Source organism: Calonectris borealis, chromosome 28, assembly GCF_964195595.1.
Source record: "Calonectris borealis chromosome 28, bCalBor7.hap1.2, whole genome shotgun sequence".
Taxonomy (NCBI): domain Eukaryota; kingdom Metazoa; phylum Chordata; class Aves; order Procellariiformes; family Procellariidae; genus Calonectris; species Calonectris borealis.
Genome location: NC_134339.1, coordinates 2,586,477 through 2,602,211, shown reverse-complemented (window position 1 = coordinate 2,602,211; position 15,735 = coordinate 2,586,477). Strand labels below are relative to the sequence as shown.

The 15,735-nt window shown below is 42.3% G+C and overlaps 1 protein-coding gene and 2 long non-coding RNA genes across 4 annotated transcripts; 1 reads left to right on the top strand and 2 right to left on the bottom strand.

Annotated features, from left to right (window-relative positions):
• Nucleotides 1–763: 763 nt before the first annotated feature.
• Nucleotides 764–4,386, bottom strand: LOC142093760 (uncharacterized). The gene is made up of 3 exons (XR_012677524.1): nucleotides 4,020–4,386; nucleotides 2,773–3,032; nucleotides 764–1,341 (listed from the first exon to the last, which is right to left on the bottom strand). It is a non-coding gene; the product is annotated as an uncharacterized LOC142093760 (long non-coding RNA).
• Nucleotides 4,387–6,353: 1,967 nt separating this feature from the next.
• Nucleotides 6,354–8,100, bottom strand: LOC142093840 (uncharacterized). Its single transcript, XR_012677548.1, has 3 exons — nucleotides 7,633–8,100; nucleotides 7,096–7,198; nucleotides 6,354–6,479 (listed from the first exon to the last, which is right to left on the bottom strand). It is a non-coding gene; the product is annotated as an uncharacterized LOC142093840 (long non-coding RNA).
• A 20-nt stretch (nucleotides 8,101–8,120) lies between these two features.
• Nucleotides 8,121–15,255, top strand: NMRK2 (nicotinamide riboside kinase 2). Of its 2 annotated transcripts, XM_075175386.1 has the most exons (8): nucleotides 8,132–8,561; nucleotides 10,033–10,123; nucleotides 11,512–11,560; nucleotides 11,757–11,928; nucleotides 13,580–13,651; nucleotides 14,170–14,276; nucleotides 14,694–14,779; nucleotides 14,884–15,255. In XM_075175386.1, the coding sequence occupies exons 1-7, from the start codon at nucleotides 8,536–8,538 to the stop codon at nucleotides 14,777–14,779; spliced, it is 603 nt and encodes a 200-aa protein (XP_075031487.1). In that variant the 5' UTR covers nucleotides 8,132–8,535; the 3' UTR covers nucleotides 14,884–15,255. The 2 variants fall into 2 exon arrangements, with proteins under 2 accessions (XP_075031488.1, XP_075031487.1); XM_075175387.1 differs by lacking the exons at nucleotides 14,694–14,779; nucleotides 14,884–15,255 and having other exon boundaries at nucleotides 8,121–8,561; nucleotides 13,844–14,262.
• Nucleotides 15,256–15,735: the final 480 nt, after the last annotated feature.

Genomic DNA, 15,735 nt, shown 5'->3' with positions numbered 1-15,735 from the left:
TGACTGGGCTTAAATGTAAAGACATTGACTCCTCCCGTTACTGTAAGCAAGCAGCACTGCATCAAAATAAACTTGATTCTGTTCTTAGTGTCCCCCATCCTGCCCCAAACAACCTACAGTCTCCTAAATCCGGATAACTCCTCACACCAGGCAAAGAACAGTCAGTATTCTCGCATCATGTTACTCCATCTTAACATTTTTTTCATTTTTTTAAATGCCCAAAATTTCTACTCCCTTATTTCTTGTGGTTTGATTGTTATTAGTACATCACACTGCAGTCAAATAAATAAATGTTAATGATCAATATTTCTACCACCTGAACAATGTGCTAAATTCCAAATATAGCCTCTTTGAAAAGATTACATGCACAAAAATCCATTTTAAGGAACCTTTCTTAAAATCCATTTTAAGAATTAAAAGGCTATCAACCCTTTCTGTTTGTGTGTTACAACACAGTCATTAATTACATGATAAATGGAAAATATTCTTTTACACAGGGCACCTAGCTCATAGGTATGTTAATTTTGCAGTGTTAAAATTCTTTTAATGTAGCTTGTTGTGTATGTCTATTTTTGTGGAATTCTTTTTCCAAAGCAAACTAAAAATAAATGAATTATATAGATATATAAACAAAACAGTGAATTTTTGCTAAACTCATTATATCAAGCACCCAACTTATTTTAGCAAAAACTTACCAAAAACTATTAGCCTGAGCCAGTCTCTCAGCATGGGAAATTTCAATATGAACACAGTGTGTGTGGCCAAGTTTTAATGTATTACAAAAAAAACCCCCCAAAACACCAAAAACCGACAAACCTGGTAATGAAAATAAGTGGTCTGCTTATGGTGTTGCTGTCATAAGTTTTTACTAAAATTGAAGATAGTATCCTTTGTCTGTTTGTCTTTAACAACAAAAATAGTCTTACAAAATGTTAGTCACATCAGTAAATCTACCAGGAGAACTACATTTTTATATAAAATGCCTCCGCAGCAACTTAGTTTATTCAGTGAAGATCACCTCCCTGCGCAGGATCTCCCTCCCCAAACCTTAGCCATCTTTGAGTTACACATATAGTCTAAGTTTGGGCGGTCACTGTAGTGGCCCATGGTCAATAGGCAGAACAAGGCACCTCCGGAGGATGACTCAGCCCATCCATCCTACCGTCAGACCTTGAACTCTGAGACGAACCCCATCCTCAGGGTGACTCGGGTGGAGGTAAGAAATGATCTTCCTATATCACTGGAACTACTCTCCCTTCGGGGGCAGAACCGGTCTGTAAGCTCCTCCTGGCATCTTGTAGCTGTGGAAGAAGCAGCCCGGCCCCAGGTACCTCTGTGCCCCTGAAATGAGATCAAATATACAAGGACTAACACTGAGAGTACACTGATTCCAGAAAACAGGAGGTAATTGTTCTGCCGTCCAATTTGGATCCCATACCCACATGTCAGAGCGCCCAGGAAGGCAAGCAGTTCGCTCCTAGCGAAGGGAGAATTTTGTTCTTTTTTTTCAGATACCTCTAGCCAAGGCAGGTGAGGGGACCACAAAAAGGCAGCATGGGCTCTGTTCTTAGCACAGCACTGAACGTATAGCATGGCTATAAGTGAAGAATAGCAACACAGGTATTAATGGCATCGAACAGGAGAGAACCACAAAGAACGGAGGAAGAGAAATGTGCATTCATTAACTTGTCTTCTATTTACAGCATTTCCTTTATAAAATACATTCAAGGTGTTAGCCCTGCACACCCTGCTGAGTGTACTTAATTGTTTTTTACCCCAGGATTATATCTGGATAAGCAACTACAACACACTGAAGCACCCTGATTTTTCTTAAGTGTTATCAGAAGAAAGAGTGTATACTAGAGTATATATATCCTATATATATCCCATATATCCACTATATATATCCTAGACAACGATCAGAACTGATATCCTCTGTTTCTTTAAAACAGAACTCAGAATAACCCAAATTGAAGCCAAAATAACTCAGAGGACAAGTCACCCATTTTAAACTCTGTGGCAAGTGGCCTTCAAGGCTCAGGCTGCAAGGCTGCAGTCCAGAATAGGCTTAGTCCCGTATGTCCGAGTGACACAGGGGATTAAAGTGCACCATGATGTTCTGACAGGGGCTGCACTGAAGCATCTCTCAGGAACCAGTCATGCAGGAACCGGGATGGTGCAGGAGGAAACAGAAAGGAAGGGTCAGGAAGAAGCTGCAAAGGAATGCTAAGAATGCAGAAAAGAGCAGAAAAATCTTTGGTAACATTTAGAGTTGGTAGAAACATTTAAAAGAGACAGTTTACCCAGAAATGCACCCCACAGAGGTGGTGGCATGGTAGGGACAAGCAACACACAAAAGCTAAAGAGAAAAACAGGAACCCTGTGGTTGCCTGCCTTTCTCCTCCCCCAACCCTAGCTGAATTCTTTGCTCTCTTGAGGCACCTTTTTATCAGCTGTACCAACGCAGAGGGCTTCTTTATTTCCCCTTGTGAAATCCTGCTGTGACAGAGAGTGTCTCCAATGGGCAAGTGGAGCGTGGTGGAGTGGGAGGATTGTAGCTTGGGAATTTCATAGATGCCAGGGTAGCAAGGGCCACAGCATAGGGAAACCTCAAAACCTACCTCAAAACCTGAGAGCTGGCTTCGCACTACCAACCTCAGCATGAGGCAGCATGGGCAAGGATGAGCTTTTAACAGCAAGAAAAGGAAAACTTCCCCCTGTTGTCTGTATATTACCTATTCAGACTGATAGCGAAGAGTCTGTCAAACATACCTGAAAAATTGTCAGAATATTTTGGAGCGCTGGATGAATCATCAGACCTTAACAACACGCCTTGCAGCTCAGCTTCTTCATGGTGTGTTTGCTGCAAAAAGCTTGAACACTTATTTCATGCCTTACTCATTCTCCATCCTTCTTCATTTTCCAAACTACCTTCAAATTTTGCTTACTTTCTCTCTTCTCATCCATCAGTACGATCTACACTGGCCAAAAGATGCAACTGAGTGGGGAGCTAGGCTAGACATTTCTCTCTCCTAGAATATAAACCAGAGAATTAAAAACTGGGATTCTATTACTTTTTAAAAATGCTTCTAATTTGTTGGTACTGACTATACAATTTATAGTAACACACAGACCAGGACTAACTAATTTAACAATGTCACACATTTATAAACATATGCCAGCTGTCAAATGACACTAGAAATGTTTGGCATCTTTTTAAAAATTTATCCCTGGAATTACTGCAATTGTTACCTGGCACCCCACAGATACAAAATAGAAGCATTTCTTGCATATCTTACTCCTTTTTCCCTCTATATCCACTAATCCCATGAAACAAATTCCTCATGTAGACCACTGAAATCCAAAGAGGATCCTTTCTTGCAGCATCGTGGTCAACAGCTCCAAAGGGCTCCAGTCAGGAAAAGTTTGGGAAGTGCAGCGTGGGGAGCAAAACAACTGCAGAACCTGATACTTTGAGAACTGAGAATTTAGAATAATTTCTCCATCTCTGATTGGACTTCTTCAGTAATGAGCTGGCTGCCTTTGGGCTCCAGTTTTCCCTTCCCTCACAGTCTTCACTTCAGATTATCTCTTAATCCATTCCTTTGACATTTACCCTCTTGTCCTTCCATTCAGGCTCCATCGCCTTTCCTTCCCTCTAGAATATTTTTTAGATATTCTAGAATATCCCCAAAGTAACGATATACTGAAACGTTTTCATCTTCTTCAATGTATTTTTCTTGCGTGCACAGCTGCTTCTCCCCGATCCCGTCTTGCCTAAGTTCTCAGAGTGTGACCTGTCCACCACGCTGTCCCTGCCTCCTCCACGGGATGACAGACCCTCTACCACCAACAGCAGCCGTGGGATCAGCTGCAGCAATGGCAGAAAATATCACCACTGACAGCGGCAGCTCCTGGCTGCCAGCCACTCCGCATATCACTGTGACAAGATGCCAGCTAGTTAAGCATTATAGTATTTAAGCTTGTTATTCTACTAGCCTAATTTTCCTTACTATTACCTGTTCTAGTTACTGGCAGTTAACAGTGAAGTACTGTTCCGTTGATGTTCTCTCTCTCATTTTTGTTTAAAATAAAAGCCTGCCTTCCTCCAGAGGGGGTATGACAGTTTTTGCATTGCCGAGACACGAGCAGCTTCCAAAGCCTTGGAGAAAGACTCTCCCTGGAAAGAATAAATAAACCCACAATTTAAAAATTCACAAGTGAAAATTACTCTCATTCCTTTGCCTGTTCTTCCAGTAGCTGGTGTGCTGTCTCACCCAGCCCCCTCCCTCAGGTCTCTAGCAGAAGGAACCTTGGCATAACCTTGCTCATGCCTCAATGTCTTATGATTAGCGAAGGATTTAAATTCTGAATTAAAGCTTTAGAATAAATGAGTCATATTCTGCAACAGAAAGGTCAGTGGACACACAAAAACTAAACTACCCCGGGGAAATGATATCATGATTGCTCCATGAATATTAAACTGGCTTCTGCCAAATTTATCTTAGTTTTAACAAAGAAGATTAATATGAAACTTTTAGTAAACATTAGTATTCTAAAAATAATGTAAAGAGAGGGAACATTTTCTATCTTTGATTGAAGCACACTGTTGAATGGTATTTGTGTTAGTAAAGTGTCAAGTAGATAACGTATCTGCAGGATAAACAAGCCCCAAAAAAAGGAAGTTTCAGATGACCAACACATAACTCACAGAGAAATGTGGCTAACATAACTTGCTAAAAAAAGCATTTATGAACACTTGGCATTTGCATAGACATATTTTTACGGGTTGGGTAAAGTTTGTTGTAGCTGGTAAGTGTAACGGTCACCATTCATTTCAGACAGTTTTTTGTACGAGGTCTTTTTTGTCCTTAGGGAAGCAGACAGCTGAAATGCCCGAGATCTCCAAATACAGGCAGGCACATGCCACCACCTAAAGGAACAGCAAGTCTGAGGCCGTCCAGGAATCTGAGAATTTGAGCTATGTGGGTGAATACGATTTCACTGGATGTTTGGTGCATGAATATGAATACGGGTGATAGAAAAATCATGTCAAGTAGCTTAAAAACAAACGCAGGAAAAACCAGACACATCCACAGGAGAACTGAGGGACCGTGAAGAAAAGGTTTAAAACCCAAACTTTTACACTAAGGGCTACATGAACGAGATTTGCAACTGTGAGCTTAAAAAAAAAAAACCCACACATAACAGAAGAATGCGCCTTCTGTCCTTCATTCTTCCGATTTTCAGAAGAAACAGAGTTTTAACATTCTTTATAGAGATAGTGGGACTTCACTGTTCTGGAATTCACTAATGCCAAACAACTCTGCCAAATATTTTAGTATTTGGAACTGCTGCTGCTACTGCCGCAATTATTTTTTGTTTGCTATCTATACTAGAAATGTATTGTTTATTTTGACACATCTTAGGCCAAATACTCATTTTTTTCAATGCAAAAACCCAACCTGTATTTCTGAAGCACATTCATATTAGTAAATCCAACAGGGCAGAACACAATTCTCACTCATCTCAAGGATGTCATGTTCCAAAAATATTTGGATTAGCATGACTCCAATGTAAAGAGGGCTGGATCAGAGGCAGCTGAGTCCGATGTCCCCTCCTAACTTCTATACAACTCCCAGTTTTTTGCTAGCACATAAGGTCAAATGTGGTAAAATAAACACTGAAGTAACACACTGTTTGCTTTCTTAACCAGGACACCTTCCTAGCTCATGGACAGAAGAGAAACACAATGAAGAGCATGAAAAATTTGAGCAGAGAGTTAATCTTAGGTCACATTTTCAGTTGGTGTAAATTAGCATTGCTCCACTTCATTGCACAATGACAATTTTCACCGGCTGAGAGGCTGACTTGGTGACTCTCTGCTGCAAATGCTGTGCTGTGCTTAAAGTGACGGGCAGCTATTGGAAATCTAATTTCCCTGAGAGTCATGTCTCGTTCATATTCAAAAATTCGAGCTCCAAATTTCTCTGGAGCGATCACTCTACGTAGCTACCTTGGAAATGATGATGAAAGTATAACTTGCAAGTGATGTCTCCAGGAGCAATCAAATAGTGTGCTAATGTTGACCATAAATAATAATTACAGTGGAAACACTGGCTGAGGCCTATTCGTTAAACACACAGAATTAAGACAGCATAATAGACTGGAAAAGACCATTCCCTATAATCCCATTCTCATATTTACCAGGCTCTATCTTAAAACCAATTTCTTTTCTTGCCTCCAATATCTTCACTGCAAGACTTCCAGAACCTTACATCTCTGACAGTTACTAATCTTCTAATTTGCAGAGCATGTTTATTCATGATCAGGTCATTTTATCAAAGCACTGGGCCTTGACCTTACGGCCGATGAGCATAAAATAGCTTTGTAGGGGAAAGTAACATCTTTTATTAGATCAACAGACATAGCTGGGGTGAGACAAACAAGGTATTAGGCCACAAAGCCCTTCTTTAGGCCTGAAATAGAAGCAGAAAAATTCAAGTTAAATACAGCTTGGGAGCAGTTGTTCTGAATAAAACTTAATGTTATCAAACAATTACCCAATTTGAGGAAAAGGTAGTCACAAAACACTGGGGATATTAATAAGGTGTGAGATGATTAAGCCATAGGATACCATGTGGGCCAAAAGAGATGCCACTAACTGCCAGAACTAAAATGTTCTATAGGCTCCTATAGAACTTATGGAACAACCTGCCTAGATAGCCCCAAAACGACGGTGTATGAGAAAGCTCCACAAAACACACCCCTGCACATCTAGGCAGCTGTGAGCCCTAAGGTGCATCTCGATAGCCTGGATTAGCGACTGCCTGTGGTGCTGGAGCTGCACCCCTCCCACCCCTCATGAGTCATTTTGAGGAATACTCCTTCAAAAACGCTTTCCTCAGATTCTTGATGGTTAAATTCTGAATATGTTGGTTTTACACTATAACAGCTGAAAAGCTCAAGAGACAGTACTTTGTAGCCAGCGAGAAAATGATGGAGGCACTACAAAAAAACTAGAATAGTAGCCTGCATCTACTGCTTTGAGCACAGTGAAAATCACCCCACTGTGACACCAGTTTCTGTAATGACCTTCAGCCAGGGGCCAAGCCCTGCTCCAACGCTCGCTGCATGCTGCACACACGTCTATCAGCACAAGATCACGATGCAGGAATCGGCTCTGCAGACTCCAAAGCTGTAAAGAAAATGAACAAGACACCACACATCTAGATATCTGTGTCAGAAGTCTTTTTACAATTCCTTTACAAACTGCTGTAGGACAAGGAATCTTTACTTTTAATTTAAATTTGCCTCTTAATTTAATTTGCCTTTTAATACTTCCACAGACTGATTTTATAAAAAGGAAGAAGAAAGGGACACAATGGTTTGGATGCTTTAAGCTCTATTAGACAAGATATTATTTAAAAATGCATACTATATACTTCACATCATGTTCATTTGAAAAACCATTCAGAACTGTTGCTAACTCTACCTTTACCTAACATCTCTCAAGACAGCCCTGATTTTAGAAGCATCTGAAATTATTGAAATTAAAGTACAGGTTCCACAACGTGCACGCATGGTGAGAGGTATTTACTTGAGGAAGCAGTCCAGCTAGAATTAACTTACCTTAAAAAGCACTACCTTACATGAGTAAACTGTGGAGAAGGAGGCCCTCTGGAAAGCTAATATCATTTTATGACTTTGTGTCTATGTGTAAAGAATAAGCTGTTCAAAAAGTTCCTCCGAAAGGTTGAAAAGGTAATGATCCAAATGGATTCACTCATCAGCCTCTGCATATTCCTTTCTCTGAAGAGCTTCACTAAAAGGAGTAAAAAAAAAAAAAAAAAAAAATTTAGTTCCCTTGCCTTCCCTATCAGAAGTTTAGAGAAACAAAAAAAATCCTTCTCATGACATTCCTGGATGCATTTCAAATAATCAAATAGGAATTGGGAAAAATGAAGAGAAAGGCAGAGACAGCTGGTCTGACTTCAAGGGAAAAAATACGACACTTAATGATATCCTCGTACACCTCTGTGCCTTCCCCAGAACTCCCAAAGGAATTGTAAAAAGGGGTGACATTTCCACCTACCCCATTACTAATTTAGGCAAAGGAAGAGCTTGCCAAAAAGCTATTTATAGCAAAGCCGGCCAGCGCAGCGGAGCGGGGGTCCGCGAGGGGTGCAGAAACAGGTGCAGCGGCAACGCGCATGACCCCATCGCCGAGGTGAGGATTGGCTAATCCGGCTCCAAAATATGACATCTTGGGCTCATGATAGTCACAGGGCTTCTCCATCAGCAGGCGGGGCGGGGAAACGGCGGGCGGGAGGGAAGGGCACTGCAGCAGGGCCCTATAAATCAGAGGCAAACCCGCCTTTTCCTTCAATGAAGGAGTAAGGCGAGGCAGAGCCGAGTGGGGGAAAACAGAGAGGAAAAGGGTCAGGTGTAGTTTTGTTCCGCTGAAAGTAATTTCAGCCTTTCTGAATTTGTTTTTTCTCACCACATTCCTGCTAAGGAGGCAACTCTGCGAAGATGAAATACATCATAGGCATCGGAGGGTAAGTTCCTGTTAATATTGCATGCGTACGTACTGCTTTTTCTTCCCATTTAATTGTTGTGTGTAAGACGATTGAAGTCTTGGAGATTATATATCTGACTATAAAATACTATTACAGGTTTCTAGAAAAGATGCAGCTTGCTGACTCTAAATTCACACTGCTTTTACTTAAGACAGAGAGCTCTGCAGGGTGGCATATACCAAACTTGTATAGCCTTAACAGGAGGTATGCTGAAGTAGAAAAAAGTATTTCAAGTAATTTTATAGGTCAGATGAAGGGAGTGGTGTGCCTCTGCTATGAAAAGGAACATTTTCAATATTAAGTTAGACATTAAAAGCTTCTTTGAAAGACAAAGAGGAAAAAATCCTGCTTCAAGTAAGACAGGGGCTGTACAAAAATCTTTTCTTTTCTCCAGCAAAGTCGGGTTTAGAAGCAAACCTGCGTGTGTGCTCAGGATGGGGCGACAGAGCTTGGCGCATCCCCGCCGACTGCAGAAGGGCTTGCAAAACCGACACCGGGCAAGGCCTGGATTTACCACATGGGTTAAAGACAGTGTCAGGTTTTTATAGCCTTTGAATAAAAAATTAGGAATAAGCACATTCAGATTTGACAGCTGTCTCCTCTGGAGAGGAAGATGATTCAAGTTATTTATATTAAAACAGGCTTTGCAGGAAGGCAAAAGGAAGCCTGACTCATTCTCTGAGAAAAAAAGCGAGCTTCCCTCATTCATAATTCATTTAAGGCATTTTTAAAAAGCACTTTTTGCAAGCCTGACTCATCACGGAGCTGATGAGCGTAAGCCTCCTAACGAGCAAGGGTGTTTTAGGGCAACGAACGCCGGCAAGGGCGCCTTTTACATCTCCCTCGGAAGCTGCCAGCGCCCTGCGCAGAGGCAGCCCTGCCGGGCCCCAGCGGGGAGAGGAGCCAGCGGTTACCGACGCCGCCACGGGGGATGACAGGGCCCCGGAGGGCCGGCAGCTCAGCGGCTGCAGCCGCGCAGCAGAAAAGGCCCAGCCTCCGCCTCCTCCTCCTCCATCTTGAGGAGGCGCCCGCCGGGCTTCCCCCAGCTCGGGTGGATTCGCGGAGAGCAGCAGCGGGGGAGCCCCGCCAGCCCCCCCGCCCGGGAAGCCGCTCTGAGGGGGGGCAGAGATGGCGGCGCGGCCCCGCGCTCCCTCAGCACGACCGTTGAGCGCGCGGGAAGCAGCGCGGCCGTTAGGACCGGCGCGAGTCACGGCTGGGCCCGCGCGCGCCGGACACAGCCAGTTGCCGGCGGGGAAGGGGCGGGGCGGAGGGCGGTCACAGCCAATCGGCGGCCAGCGCGCGCCGTGGCGCCGGCGAGGCGGGAAATTCAAACGGGCTGGGCGCGGGGCGGCGCCGGAGCTCGCCTCCCCTCAGAGCGTCCCGCTGGGGGTCGGAGGGTCCCAGCGGCTCTAACGCGATTCTCCCGCCTCCGTCTCACCTCTCTGTGCAGCGTCACCAACGGTGGCAAAACCACCTTGACCAACAGAATCATCAAGGCGCTCCCCAACTGCTGTGTGGTCCATCAGGATGACTTCTTCAAGGTAAGCCGAGCTCCTCCCCGTGTTTAAAGTATCAGCTGCTGCTTGTATATGTAGTGATAGTTGCAGCGGGTCACTCCGTAAGTTTTATATACTTGTGCATGCTTTCCAAGTAAGTGTTGACAGCTTAGGAGTAACACATTTTCTGATTTATATATTTACTTTAAATATATATTTTTAATGTTTTAAATTACTTTAGACAGATGAGGAGATACTGACTTTTACAAATGTCACTATCTGCCAGCTTCCACAGAAGCGGAGCTTGGCACAGCTGAGCACAGAACGGTTGCAGCAAAAGCTTCCTTTAGTTTTAACAACAAGTCTAACTTTAGGTTAAACAACTGATCTAAGTTAGAGGTTATTTACTGTACTCTGCACAAATAATTTTCTCCATGTTGGGCTTTCCTTATTTTATTTAAATAAGAATGTTGCTTGTAAATAATACTTCAGGATTTAAGCACCCTTACACTGCTTTAAATGCAGAAAGACAGTTGTACTGGGGAGCTTTGACAGCTCTGTATCAGAAACCCGATTCAAAGATTGCCAAAGATGAATACAGAAGACCTGTGCTGACTTGGGTGCCTTCTGGGACAGCAGCAGGGGAAGCGGTCCCATCAGAACCGCGTTACTAAACCCTGTACGCTGCAGCCGTTTCACAGGAATTACAGTATAGCTGGACCCCACCATAGCTGAAAGGCCAAGAGATGTGGCAACATGCTTGGAGTAGTTTTATGTCATCCCCTGACACACGAGGTGCTCCAGCATCGGCAGCCACCTGGTCGGTTTGTCCTGCCTTTGCAGGAGCACGTGCCGTACGAAACAGAACAAGAGACTCATTTGGAAGCGCCTCTTTGCCAGAAGCCTCATGCACAAATTTGGTCAGATATGAGCCCTTAAAATAGAGGAGGAATTTTCCATAAAGATATATAACTTCTCACTAGTGCTTTTAGCTCACAAATGCTCGTGCAATTAAAGCTATAACTAAGTGATCAAAAATCATGCCATGCTGACCTGCATTTTTATTAGAGCCGTTAGGAGTTAAAATAGCTATTATTGAATATGTAAATTTTAGCAGTTGCTTAACACTGTATTTGCATTTTAAGTTCTTATATGTTGACTTATAAACAGGGGCCTGTAGTATTTTGGCTAATAACACTGTATCAAATCAACCTAGAACTCTTTGTCCAAAGTGGCTTGACTGAAAAGTTTTCTTGACGCAAAGTTCTTGGGGTTGGTGAAAGATGGGAACTTAAAATTTAGGGTCTGTAACTGTTTTATTAAGTGAACACTTGCTTTGTTGTGTATTGCAGTAGTGTCCAGGTTGTGATCGGATCTTAGGTAACTGATCACGCTGAGTTTGCAGCAATGTTTTATTGCTCACTATATTTCAGCCACAAGATCAAATAGAAGTCGGGGAAGACGGCTTTAAACAATGGGATGGTAAGAGCAGTGCTCGCTATAGGATGCAGTAATGTATATTTTTCCTAAGTATTTCTTTTTAATTATTAAAGATTTAACAGTAAATTTACGTAATTTCAATTTTACAAGTTCATTCTATATTATACTTTCAAGCCTATGTGGTTCGTGGTATTTGATTGTATGCCTTTTTCCCACCCACCCCCTTTCTTCTAACTAGTGTTGGACTCCTTGGATATGGAGGCAATGGTGAGCACTGTGCGTGCGTGGATTGAGAACCCAGTGAAGTTTGCCCGTTCCCACGGGGTGAATGTTACGCCTGGCTCTAAAGAGCCAGCCTCCAAAGATATCCATATATTGGTCATTGAAGGCTTCCTGCTTTATAATTACAAGTAAGGTTTGGGGAACTATTAGCGGTTTTGCCAGGGAAGAACACTAGATCCTTAGTGCCAGGGCTAAAACATCCTTTTTACTAATATACCCTTCCTGCCTTGTTCTGAGGTATCGTGCATAAGAATTTTTCTCATGTAAAATGTAAAATTTACCAGTAAATGCTGGTAAAAGTGAGGTGCACAAGGTGACTTTCTCAAGGTAGCATAGGAAGTTCTCATTTAGAGCACACCCTTGAACTCTGGGGCACAGGGAGCTTCAGATCAGAACTTGTAAATACTGAGCCAGCAGTGAAGGCACAGGCTTCCCTCCTGGTCTCCCACCACGGTGCAGAAACCTTGACCTGAAAAGGTTGTTGATGAGAACGAGGAGATAATCTGTTCTGCATTCACTACTTGGAATCTCTCCTGGAATTTAGGAATAGTTATCTCATGTGATACACATGCTTGTTTAACACTGACTAAATTGAGCTTAGTAATTAATTGTACATTGGAGCAAAGGTCAACCTTTTTTGCTTTTTTTAATATGGGGAAAAAATGCTTGGCAGGAAGATGGGGAGACTAGACTGGCAGTGAAGAGAGAAAACTTCCAATAGCTAAATATATAAACTTCAGAAAATTGCATGCTGTAAACATGATGAGCAAAAGATTCTTGGCTCCAAACTATAGTTTTGTTTACAGAACTCTTTCAAGAGAACAAGCTGTGCATGACACTTAGCAAAAACGGAGTTGTTTATAAGCTGCACCATAGGACAAGCAGCACCATTCTGGCTTTCCAAACTGAATGGAAAATGTAAAATGGCAGTCTCGGACTACCCATAGCGATAATGGCCAACTGGAGACTGCACTGGCAAACTGCCTGGTGTTCTTGGCCTGTCCCCAGGGAGGTAACTCTCGGTATCTCTCCTGAAGGTTACACATACCTCTGAAGCGCTCCGTCTTGTTAACGGGAGCCTTTCCTTCGTCCAGAGGGAGCATTTCATCCACGGACTGGAGCTTGCTCCGTTCATACTATATTAAGCATTTATGCAACCCTCAGCAGGCTTTTAGAAGTTTCACCAGGTTCAAACTAGATTTGCTTTAAGGATTTTTCTGGGTTTATTTTCTTCAGCCTAATAGGAGCGCAACGCAGCAAGCCGCGGTAGAGCTAACTGCCTGTATTTCTGTAAAAGAACATGAGCTGATGAGTTGCCTTGTACTAAATCTGTGTGCCCATGCACATTTTGACAGCTTGCTTCTGCACAACAGGCCAGATGGTTTGATAAGTCAGTTCGTATCAGATCGATGAATCGCAACTTTGGTCTAATGCAGGCGGAATTTGAAATCATCTAGAAAAAGAGTCAAGGTTCACACCCCAGGTCTTCCCAGCCCAGTGGCTGATCCTCCACAGTAGCTAGTAGCAGGTACTTGAGTGGGAAAAGTACTGCCATACCATTCTGACCTACAAAACCCATCGTTCTTCATGTTTGGTAGCTACTAATAAACCTACCATACATTAGCTTGTGTCTTAATGAAAACACTTACGCTTCTGTTGTCTACAATAGACAAACATAAGAGAGGCAGAAAGATTTTTATAGCTTACAGGGGTGATTTAACACTTTTTCTTTGTCAGAAAAAATAAATAGACACGTTCTTTCTTTCTGCCCTACCCTAGACCACTGATAGACCTATTTGACATACGCTACTACTTGGCAGTTCCATACAATGAATGCAAAAGAAGGAGAAGGTAAGAAGATTCTTTGATGCAAGTCTAATCCTTCCTTCCAATAAAGACTATCTACTAGAGGCAAGCCTTCAGGCTACCTTTATGTTGCTATTAATGGGATACTTTGGTGTCACTTACAAATTGGAATTACAGTTTAAAATTTCAATTTAATTGGAGAAAGAGACTATTATGTGGCATTTTCTGAAACTTTAGGTCTGGTGGTCCCCTTTGGGGAGGTTTTACGGAGATCAGCACATCGGTGCAAAAGGAAGAGAGTTGCATGCTTCCCCTGTGAGCATCAGTAAGCCCCCAGAAACTGCTCACTTTGCCTTCATCGGCTACCTCTAGCTTCTGTATTCACTTTGGGTGCTTAAATAAACTTGTTGCAAAAGATAGACCAATATCAATGAGAAATTGGACTGTGACAATCAGCTTTTACATAAATGCAACTGAGCAGCTCTCAGACTAACTTTAGCCGTGCGCAAGAGGCAGTGCGATCCCGGCAGTGCTGATGTTCTTTTCCGTTTTGATATTTGCAGCACACGTAACTACACTGTTCCTGACCCACCGGGTCTCTTTGATGGACACGTCTGGCCCATGTACTTAAAACACAGGAAAGAAATGGAGGACAGCGGCGTTGATGTTGGTAAGCCTCCCTAAATACAAATCCTTTGGCATTATACTTTGGATTTTAAGGAAGTCAGTAATTTAATTCAAGGAAACTTTAACTGTAATGATGCAAGGCACTATTTTTACTACCAAGTTGTAATCCTGGCCTACTTTCTGCCCAGACAAATATAAGCAGTTCTATAGCTAAGAACTTCTTCCCTTTGTTTCATATTATAAGCACTTATAGGGGGAAAAAGAATAAAAAAGAAGAAAAGCTACATTCTTTATGATGGGATAAGAAATTTTGTGGGCCATAGTTTTTTCAGGATGGTTCTGTTTTTCCAGTTGGAAAACAAGTTGTCATTTTAGTGTATGAAATATTTTAAAACTAATCTACAGAAATCTTGTTCTGATCAGAAACCTACAGCCTGAAACCTCCATCTTTTTCTTTCAGTTTATTTAGATGGACTGAAGTCTAGAGATGAGCTTTACAATCAAGTCTTTGAAGATATTCAGAACAAACTTTTAAATTGCTTATAGGTAAATAGGTCCCTGCTTCTGAGGGGGCAAAATGTGAGGGACTGATGCTGGAAACAACCCGCTCCTACGCTTGGATAGTCACACTTTCCCTTCTTGCTTTTCAGGGTCTGGGAAGATCTGAAAGACCCATGTACAGAATGATGTAAATAGTACTTAGAAGTCAGAATGAGGGTTTATTTGTGTAAACTCTTCTTATGCTGTCCTTTGGAAAGTATCATTTGTATATAATTGAAAAAAATGAAGATAACTTATTCATAACTCTGTGATGGACAGGATTTTTTTTAAAATTTTCTTATTTTATATTCCACTGGCTTAAACGTAAGTTGAAAATGCATTTTTATAATGGAACGAGTAGAGCTGCGTTGGGAAGACAACTGACTCTTCTGCTTATGTGCTTCTGCAGATATTAAGTCTTTATGTAATGGCTTGTTTGTAATGTCATCTCTTAAATTCAGTAAAAATCAATTTAAAATCTCTTCCTGAGGTCCCATTTTAATATGTCAGTCACCTTTACTGTAGTAGAAATAGGCGCAAAGCTCCCCCAAAACACAACAGCAACCCCTGCTTTTTCACATGGCATTCAAAATTTCATACCTGTGCCGCCTCAAACCTCCTTCTGTGCGTCGCTGCTTTGGTTTAAGTGATAGCACTGGCCTGGAAACCTAGTTCAGATATCCCAACGAGAGTGGGATTCTCGGAGGTGATTATGGGAGGGGAACAGCACTTCAGATATTTTTAAAGTGCTGGTATGAAAGCAGTGTTATGTCAGCCTCAGCTTTGTGGCTTTTCTCACTTCATGCTCAAAACAAATTGGCACGTAAAGATACTACAGCCCATTTCACACAACAGTCGAGTGCTCCCAAGGTGAGAAGTTTGGACAGAAGCTTCTACTTCTGCCTTTTGCAATCCAAACAAGAACCTTATTTGGTCCTAAATTCTCCAACTAGCTGAACCTC